The 10,537-nt window shown below is 39.9% G+C and overlaps 1 protein-coding gene across 1 annotated transcript; it reads left to right on the top strand.

Annotated features, from left to right (window-relative positions):
• The first annotated feature begins 2,376 nt into the window (after positions 1–2,376).
• Positions 2,377–7,497, top strand: LOC140535692 (polymeric immunoglobulin receptor-like). Its single transcript, XM_072657135.1, has 6 exons — positions 2,377–2,561; positions 2,704–3,003; positions 3,133–3,456; positions 5,422–5,520; positions 6,782–6,825; positions 6,928–7,497. Exons 1-6 carry the CDS (start codon positions 2,522–2,524, stop codon positions 7,186–7,188), a joined length of 1,068 nt encoding a protein of 355 aa, XP_072513236.1. The 5' UTR covers positions 2,377–2,521; the 3' UTR covers positions 7,189–7,497.
• The last annotated feature ends 3,040 nt before the right edge of the window (positions 7,498–10,537 follow it).

Genomic DNA, 10,537 nt, shown 5'->3' with positions numbered 1-10,537 from the left:
CATGACCTGCGACTGAGACCAAGCTTTCTGACACTGGGCAGCACATTTCTCTCTAGAATCCCTTGATAGTCTTGAGATTTCATTGTACCCTGCACAGATTCAAGACACCCTGTGCCAGATGCCGCAAAGCAGCCCCAGAACATAACAGAGCCTCCTCCATGGTTTCAGAGTAGGGACAGTGTTCTTTTCCTGATATGCTTCATTTATCTGTGAACATAGAGCTGATGTGCCTTGGCAAAGATTTAATTTTTTGTCTCATCTGTCCATAGGACATTCTTCCAGATGCTTTGGGGCTTGTCAACATGTAGTTTGGCAAATTCCAGTCTGGCTTTTATGTGATTTATTTTCAACAATGGTGTCTTCCTTGGTTGTCTCCCATGAAGTCCACTTTGGCTCAATGACAGATGGTGCGATCTGACACTGATGTTCCTTGAGCTTGAAGTTCACCTTTAATCTCTTTAGAAGTTTGTTTTTTTTTTTCTGGGCTCTTCTGTTACCATTCGTATTATCCATTTCTTTGATTTGTCATCAATTTTCCTCCTGCAGCCACGTCCAGGGAGGTTGGCTACAGTACTATGGATCTTAAATCCTTTCTTTGTACATGAAGTCATTTTGGTAAAAAAACAATGTCCTCATATTAGGACAATAGGTCTATCTTACTGTGTGATAAAATAAAGAAACAATTGGCTAACAAAACTTTTTATTTTATAATGGAAAACAAAGGTCATACAAAGCAAATCATTCTGATCTCGCAGTGAAAACATTCACATTGGCCAACTTGGTATCTTGGTATCAACATTGGGTTACTTGGTATTATTGCATTCAGAGGAACTTGACCTCCACTGATCAAGAAATAAGTATAGGTGATGCCTCACCACAGAGAGTCGACTCGTCGATCCAGTATTATTGTAGCCAAGCAAAAACTACAAAACCATATAAATGTAATTTTATTACACTTATCTACGCCTAAACCTGATCTAAATATAAACTCTATTTACAGTGTGTCACAAAAGTGAGTACACCCCTCACATTCCTGCAAATATTTAAGTATATCTTTTCATGTTACAACACTGACAAATTGACACTTTGACATAATGATAAGTATTCTGTGTGCAGCTTATATTACAGTGTAAATTTATTCTTCCTTCAGCCATTAATACCTAAACCACCGGCAACAAGAGTGAGTGCACCACTTAGTGAAAGTTCCTTAAGTGTCAAGATTTGGTGTGGCCACCATTATTTTCCAGAACTGCCTTAACTCTTCTGGGCATGGAGTTTACCAGAGCTTCAGAGGTTGCCACTGGAATGCTTTTCCACTCCTCCATGACGACATCAAGGAGCTGGTGGATATTCAAGACTTTGCACTCCTCCACCTTCCTCTTTAGGATGCCCCAAAGATGTTCTATTGGATTTAGGTCTGGAGACATGCTTGGCCAGTCCATCACCTTTACCCTCAGCCTCTTTAATAAAACAGTGGTCGTCTTAGATGTGTGTTTGGGGTCATTATCATGCTGGAACACTGCCCTGCAACCCAGTTTCCGGAGGGAGGGGATCATGCTCTGCTTTAGTATTTCACAGTACATATTGGAGTTCATGTGTCCCTCAATGAAATGCAACTCCCCAACACAGCATCGACAGACTTATCTGTGTGCTCCTCATCTAATTGCCACCACACATGCTTGAGACCATCTGTACCAAACAAATTAATCTTGGTCTCATCAGACCATAGGCCATTGTTCCAGTAATCCATGTCCTTTGTTGACATGTCTTCAGCAAACTGTTTGCGGGCTTTCTTGTGTACAGACTTCAGAAGAGGCTTCCTTCTGGGGTGACAGCCATGCAGACCAATCTGATGTAGTGTGCGGCGTATGGTCTGAGCACTGAACGGCTAACCCCGTATAACAAACAAGGCTTAAAACAAGGCGTCCTAAAGAGTCCAGGTGTGAGCCTCAGGAGAGGGGTGGAGCTTGAAGGAAGACTTGCCAAAGCACATAAGCTAGCTATATGCAGCTGTTGAGGCCTGGAGGAGTAAATTATTGTTGCGAGAGCCATCCAGTTCCCATTAAACAACATGTGCACAAGTACTAAAAAAACCCCATAATAATAATAATAATAATAATAATAATAATAATAATAATAATTCATAATAAATGCACATTAAAGGGAATAAAGGGCTGTAACTTGTGGTCCACTCTAAATTTGCTCTGCATGTTCCTATAACTTTACACTACCTCTATCTCTACAGAACAATTCAATTCCTTCAACAATTTCAGCAAATAAAAATAAAAGTTTTGGCTTGTTGTCAGTGATGCTGGTGGGAGGAGAAGTGAAGTTGAGCAACTCTGACTCTTCCTGTAAAACAGGAACCAACCAAACCAGAAGACGGAGATTCTCACACTGTAAAGACAACTTAATACAAAGAAGAGTAAAGTTTAACTTTAAAGACAAAAACATAATTTATACAGAATATAAAGATAGTGGAGTGGAGATTGTGTGATCATCAGTGAAGCTGAAGTTAAGGATGAAGATCCTCCTCATCTTCACCTTCCTCCTGATCTCAGGTCTGTTATTCTACACTTCAAACCCAATAATCAGATTTTATGTGTTTAAGAAGTAGTTATTATGTGTGCTGCATATTTTCTGAACTGTGGGAGTGAGTCTGGAGATAATTTAATGAAGGAGAATCTTCACTTTGATTGGCAGGTCTTGTGGGATGCTTTGAAGTGAGTGGCTACACAGGAGGCAGTGTCATGATCTACTGCACATTAAGTAAGACCAGAGGATACAATGGGTATTTCCGTAAGGTCTCAACACAACAGGATGTCTATCTGAACCCTGATCGATCACAGACCACATGGGATCATAAAGGCAAAGTTTCTCTATTTGACTCTTCTGGATACCTTACAGTGATCTACAGAGACCTGAGTTTAAAGGATGCTGGATTATATCAGTGTGGAGAGACTGGAGACACTAACCATAATTTCAAGCTGGAAGTGAAAACAGGTGAGAAATTTCTACTAATTCTGTATAAAAATCTATAAAGCTGCTTTTTTGTAGGTGCTGATGTTCTGCAAGCTCCTTCAGATACTTCACCTAGAATTATTGGAAAAGATAATTGTGACTGATTGACAGATCCATGCTGTTTGGGACCAAAGACTGTGACTGGTTATCTGGGAGAGACCGTCACCATCAGCTGTTCCTATCCAGAGAAGTTTCAGAACAAGACCAGGTTCTTCTTCAAAGAAATAGATCAAAATTATACAGAAGTGATCCGTACCTCAGAGTCTCAGAAAGACAGGTTCTCCATCTCTGACGACAGAAGCTCTAAAGTTGTCAGTGTGAGGATCAGTGATATAAGAGAAAAGGATGGAGGAGTTTATACCTGTGGAGTGGCGGGGGAAGACCGTGCCTCAAATTATAAAACCTTGTTCACCAAGATTCATCTACAGGTTACTGGTAAGCTCCAGTAACTTCTACTGCAGTTTAATTGTTGTTCTGGCAAACCTTCCAAATAGTTTCTTTGCACTGAAACACCACTGTTTTGACCCCAAAATGCTTCCATCATCTGTTAGTCTCCAGCCCTCAGACATTTAATTGACTTTTCCTTTCTGGTTAACTACAGAACCAGTTGATTACATGAAACTTAACACTTAAGTAAAGGTAGCCCAGGGGAAACGACAACATACTGAAAGTGGGAGCGACTAGAGGACACACCCTGTATGTAAAAAGAGGAGGAGATATAGGGAAATATGCATATTTTGCTGCAGATCCTTCAGTGTTGTCACTTTTTTGAAGGTGTCCAATTGTAATAATTCAGAAAACAGTTTTCCATTTAATTTTAGTGAGGATATTTGACTGGAATGTTAATTTTTTTGTTTGGCAGCCAGTCATTTAACCATTAATTAAATTTAAACTAAAATTACAAAGTGAAAACAATAAACCTTTGTTATTATTTCCATGTTTAAATTATATATATATATATATATATATATATATATATATATATATATATATATATATTGTAATTTTATCTATATGTGACTGTAATTTAAGAAAGTAGAAAAAGTACAGCATAGATAATGTGTTATTTCTTCTGTAAAAGCATAATAAATGCATTAGTAATTATTGGCATAATACTTAAAGTAACAGTTGGTTGGCTGATTTAAAGAATTTCTATAATTTTACAAGATTTTGTATATAACTAAAGACAACTGTATTGTGGTGCTCACTTACAGCGGGGTTTGAACACAGGCCGCCGTGTTGACGGACCGGCGCGCTACTGAGTGAGCTACCACCATCGCGTGACCAAGTACAAAGTCTTTTAATCTTAGAGCAGGTAAAACGGAAATGATAAATAAAGCCACTCGGGACTCGAACCCAGGCCGCCGCATCGCGAGACTGATGCTTTTTGAAAACGGCCAACAAATGAAACTTAAACAGGGGTGGGTTTAATAAACAAGGAGACGTCGCGTCTTACGGGAAACAAACAAACAAAGGACGCCAGGGGAGAGCTGGCTACCTCTTTAACTCTAGAGGGAAATACAACTATGGGCAAAAAGGATCTCCCAAAAGAAACCAGAAAACTGAGAAGTTACAGGGAAGGCAGACACTCCTGCCTTCCTCTGTAAAACTAGTGTATGTGTGCAAACACACACACACACACACACACACACACACACACACACACACACACACACACACGGGAGAGACACATGGAGGGGAGTGACACACACTCAGCCTTCCACTCGAGACCTACACAGGCACACAGACACACACACCACCAGAGTCAAAAGATCCAGCAGTGGGGCAACTGGATCTGTGTGCCTATATAGCCTACTGCCCAGGTGTAGGGAATTGGGCTCAATCACCAGCTGGGGTGACTCGGGGCCTCCCCCTGGTGGCAGGAGGAGGCCTTGCCCTAGAGCCACCCCCTACAACAACTACTTTATATTTTCCATAAAATTAAGTTGTCTTACAGTGTATCTTTAGTGAACACTGTGCTGGAAGACGTTTTAACTATTAAATACATACATTATTTACAGACCTAAAACTCAAAATATCTGTCTTTTTCTGCTAGTTGGTTTTAGATGGTCATGGTGTTTTCATTTTTCATTTTTCAAAGTTTGATGAATTTGTTGGTTTTTCAGCATGATTAACTTAACCAAGGTGGTCATCAAGTGAATTTGACCAAGCAGGTACTACTGCTGGTCAAGGTGGTCAACCAGCTTGGCCATATTTTTTGCCTAGCCAGGACAAGCTGGTCCTGGTACTTTCAAACTCAAATGACTACTGGATGTCCTTGTATGCAGGTCAAGAACTAAACTGGTTAACCATCTTAACCAGATTCTCAGCAGAGTAACAGGGCAGATGTTTGTGGCTGTTGGTCAAATTGTTGTTCTTCAATGTTTCCTGGTCTCTCAGCTCGAGATTATTCTGCTGCCATTATTGTGAGCGTCTGCGTGGTTCTTCTGCTGATTGCAGCACTGGTCTTTTTTATGGTGATGTTCAGGAAGAGACGAGGTAATCTGCACCTGGATACACAAACACAGTTACACGTAGACTACACTTGCTGTCAGGCCATGTTCAGGAGCTTGTTATGTGCTGGTCAGCTGGGATACACTAAAACTTAGTAAACCAAGCCCTTATACTAGTTTGGGCCAGCGTATGGGCGGGTTTTTTGTTTGGTCTGATTGGTGCAATTCGGGCATGCAAACAGCTTTTTGATCAGACGTAGTTTCAACATAGCAATGGATTTCTGTGCAATGTTTCCCCATAGGAATGAATGTGGTGCAAAGATTTATGGATGCCACATATTGGATACCACAAAAATGGCCTAGCAACCACCTTTAACACCTTAAAGGTCAACCACCTAAAAGACCACCTAGCAATGGCAACCACCTAGCAATGCCATGGCCATGACCAATCAACACTACAGCATCCACTTAGCAACCACTTAACAACAACATTTTAACCACCTGAAATCCCATAGCAACTGTCATAGCAACCATCTGAATATCCTTAGCAATTACCTAAAATGTCTAAGCAAGCATTTTAGCATCCAGGTGTACCATGGAAGCCACCCAGTAACACTATAAAAACTATTTTGCAACCACTTATCAACCACTTGAAATAGCATCCACCTAGCAACACCATAGCAACCACCTATCATCACTACAGCAATCATCCAGCAACTTCTTAGCATCAATCTAGAAACACCATAGAAACCACCAAAAACACCATAGAATTTACTTAGTAACCATCCAGCAAGGTCATAGCACCCACCTAGCAACAGTATAGCAACTATTTAGCAACACCACCTAGTAGCACCATAGTAACCATCTATAATCACTACAGCAACCACCAAGCAGCTGCTTAGCATCTGCCTAGCAATACAATGGCAACAACCTAGCAACTCAATTGCAACCACCCAGCAAAGGCATAGCAACCACCTAGCAACACTATAGCAACTATTTAGCAACACCATAACAAACACCTGGGATACCATAGCAACCACATATCATCAATACAGCAACCACCTAGCAACTGATTAGCACCTGCCTAGGAAAACTATAGCAACAACCTAGCAACACAATAGCAACCACTGGTAAACACTATAAAAACTATTTAGCAACATCATAACACCCATTTTACCATGGAAATCACTTAGCAACACCATAGTAAACAGTGAGCAACCACCTATCAAGCACTTAGCATCACTAAACCTGAACTCACTCATACTGTATCTCTGATCCTGATCATTATTCATTCTGTACCCTTACAGGCTCCACTCCTGCAGCCATAACAGACCGCAGTGGCATTAAAGAGGTTAGTTGTTTGTGTGTGTGTGTGTGTGTGTGTGTGTGTGTGTGGTGGTTGGTTGTTTATACTGTTTTATTGGTTGAGCTTATCATGCTTGTCTACTCTTAGGTTCCTGCTGTGGTCAGTGACTATGAAGAGATAAAAGCCACCAGACCTGAGAATGCCTCTGCAGATGCTTCCTCACCTGCTAACAGCTCTGATAAAACTCTCCACTCCACTGTTCAACCACCCAAAGACCAAGACCTCACTTACTCCACTGTCAGTTTCCAGAAGAACCCAGATTCTCCCTCTGATGTCAACATCAACATCAGTAAGGAGGAACCTGATACTGAGTACGCCATCATCAAACACCACACAGGACTGGAGTAGCTTTAATCAGCTCTGAACTATCTAACTGTAGGTCATCAGCTTACTGTTAATTATACCAGTAATAGTCTTAAGGATGCCAGAAAGGTAATTTATTGAGTATTTTAGTTACTGCTTAAGTGTGTGACTTTGGTTGAGTTTAAAAAAAGATTATATGCCATTAAAGATGTTTGTTTACCACCCTGTTATTTTGCCTCAGAATGAAACATACTGATATTTTTGTTTTACAGAGGTCTAAAAAAGTATTTATGAACTCTGAGGCATGTTGAGTGTATAACAGGAACAAACTTTTTCCATGCTGTTTATTTTCAAATTGGGTGAATAAAGTAAATAAAGAATAAAGATATGTTTCTCTAAGTTAACATAGCAATCACCTAGCAACACTATAGCATCTTATATATCAATTTCTTGGCAACAACATAGCAACCACCGGGCAACACCAAAGCAACCACTTTGCAACATCATCAAAACCACTACAGCAAGCCTTAAGCAACATCATATAAACCACATAACAGCACCATAGAAACTACAGCTACTCTTTAGCAACACCATACCAACCACCTGGGATACCATAGCAACCTTTTTGCAACACTACTACAAGTCTTTAGGAACATTCTATGAAGCACCTAACTACACCATAGAAACTACCTAGCAACAATATAGAAACCACCTTGCAACACTAGGTATTTAGTTGTTACAAACGTGGTTAAGCTGGTAGACCAGCTTAGCTCTTAACCATGTACATTCAGTTTAAATAGTGTAGCTGGTCTACCAGCATGACCAGCCTGACCTGGCTAGGATAAAAGTATGACCAAGCTGGTTGTTTTATGGAGGATGCATGCATGAAAAAACAATGTGCAGATAGCTAGCTAATGAATTTGTGCTTAGTTAGCCCTATTGTAATGTCTGGTTACCCTAGTGTTAGCTTGTAGTTTTTTGCCACATCTCCAGCCTAGAAACCAGCTAGCTTCAACAAACAAACAAATGGAAAAACAGAAAGCAAGAGCACAAAGTAAAATACAGGTAACCCACTAATACACGCAAGGTTAAGAACTTGGTATTGCAACCAAAGGAACTTTACAAAGAACAGTACAGACACAGAGGCTTATATAGAGTCCCAGTTAGTCCAGAAGTGACTCTCAGCTGGTATGTGCATTTAGGTGTGGGGAAAAGACTGGAGTAAGCACATTAGCTGAGCTGAGCTGAGTCTTCAGTCAGTGTTTGAAGACATTCGGACATCCAGAGGAAGTTCTTTCCACCACTTTAGTACCAGAACAAAGGGATTAAGGATTAAGGACTACCCAGTTCAAGCCAAGCTGTACTTGAAGCTTAAAATGCTCTTGATACTGATTGGCTTTTGACCATTGCCATGAAGTATGGAGGGGCTGGTCCATTTTTGAATCTGATGCGGGCAGCAGCTACAGAAAGCCAGTGAAGAGAACGTAGCAGCGGAGCTGAACATGGGTGAAGTTTTGGAGCATTCTGGATCAATTGAATGGGCCTAATGGTGCACAAAGGGAGACCAGCCAGAAGGGAGTTGCAGTAATCAGGTCTTGAAGTAACAAGGGACAAGCACCTGGGTGGCCTCTCTAGAGAGGAAGGATCAAATTCCCTGAATGTGGAAAAGAAATCTGCATGACCAAATGTATGGTATTCAACTGTTAAATAAACTATATTGAACCTTTTTAGAGTGTACAGTCCAATGGTTTTACATTTTTAAAGTTTAAAGTGTGCCACATGGCTGGCTGATTAGATATGAATGAATGTTGCACAAATAGTTTTTAAAAATGTTCTGTCAGTAAATGTTACATCATGAGAATGATCACATCAAATTCCTGTATGTTTTATTTGGTATGTGGTCAGTGATGCTAATGGAAGGAGCTGTACATTTAGCAACTATGGTATCTTCTTAAGAAACAGGAACCAACAAAATCAGACAGTAGAACAGACATACACACAGAGGACGACACATAAAGACCAGCAGAATTCACCATAAACAGGATTAAAGCTCACTGACATCACTGATAAGCACACTGGAGTGGAGTTTGTGTGAACAGTAGTTAAGCTGAAGTTCAGTTCAGGATGGAGATCCACCTCATCTTCACCTTCTTCCTAATCTCAGGTCAGTTATTCTACTTCAGATTTAAATAAGACATGATCAAGTTTTCTGTAGTCATGAAGCATGTGTCAAAGTGAGAACCTAACAAGATCCGAGAGATGACTGAGAGTCTTATTTGATTGTCAGGTCCAGCAGTCTGCTTTGATGTGACTGGATACCCAAGAGGCAGCATCATTATCAACTGCAAGCATGGACAAGAAAAAGGAAATAACACATACTTCTGTAAAGAATCAACAAACCAGTGTGTGTATCTGACAAATGACCAATCCCAGAACTCACAGGTTCATAAAGACAGAGTTTCTATGCATGACTATCCTGGAGTTCAAAGAATCATCTACAGAGACCTGAGTTTAAAGGATACTGGATTATATTGGTGTGGAGAGACTGGAGTGTGGAACCAGACTGTGAACCTGAGAGTGAAAGAAGGTCGTCATTTATTACTAAAAAGAACTTGTTTAAATAATTCATTTTAACATTACAACTACGATTATAATTGGTGGACAGAAGCTTATTTCAAACATTTAGACACATCAAATAATGATTATGATGTATGGAAATAAAAAAATCAGTTGCTAATGTTTTCTGATTTTATAATTGACAGATTCATGTTGTTTGGGGTCAAAGACTGTGAATGGTTATCTTGGACATACAGTCACTATCAACTGTTCTTATCCAGAGGAGTTTCAGAACAAAACCAAGTCCTTCTACAAACTGAATGGTCAATATTTCACTGTAGTGATTCGTTCCTCTGATATTCAAAGAGGCAGATTCTCCATCTGTGATGACAGAAGGTCTAAAGTCATCAGTGTGAGAATCAGTAATGTGAGAGAAGATGATAAAGGATGTTACTACTGTGGAGTGTGGATTGGAGGGAATCCAGTGAGTTATGAATCCCTCTACTCAGAGGTTCAGCTGGAGGTTTTTGGTGAGAATTTTCAACTTCTTCTGCAGATAATGGAGCTCTAGTGTATCTGTGTAGTTTTATTAGTAAGAGCTTTGTTAATTTTCAATTAGTAAAGTTTGATAGATTATTAGAAAGAAAACTGGAATAATGAAAATACACAGTAACTTTTTAACAAAAACTTTAATGGAACCAATCACTGTTTCTTAAAGTGTTGTAACTAACCACTTTAAACTGCAGAGAAAAGAGGTCACACAGTCTGGATTTAGACCTCTAGAAATAATTTTGGTAATTCGATCTTAAATCTAGTTTGTGTGTAATAATATCATATA

This window comes from Salminus brasiliensis, chromosome 15 (assembly GCF_030463535.1).
Source record: "Salminus brasiliensis chromosome 15, fSalBra1.hap2, whole genome shotgun sequence".
NCBI lineage: Eukaryota > Metazoa > Chordata > Actinopteri > Characiformes > Bryconidae > Salminus > Salminus brasiliensis.
This window is presented reverse-complemented; position numbering and strand designations above follow the sequence as displayed.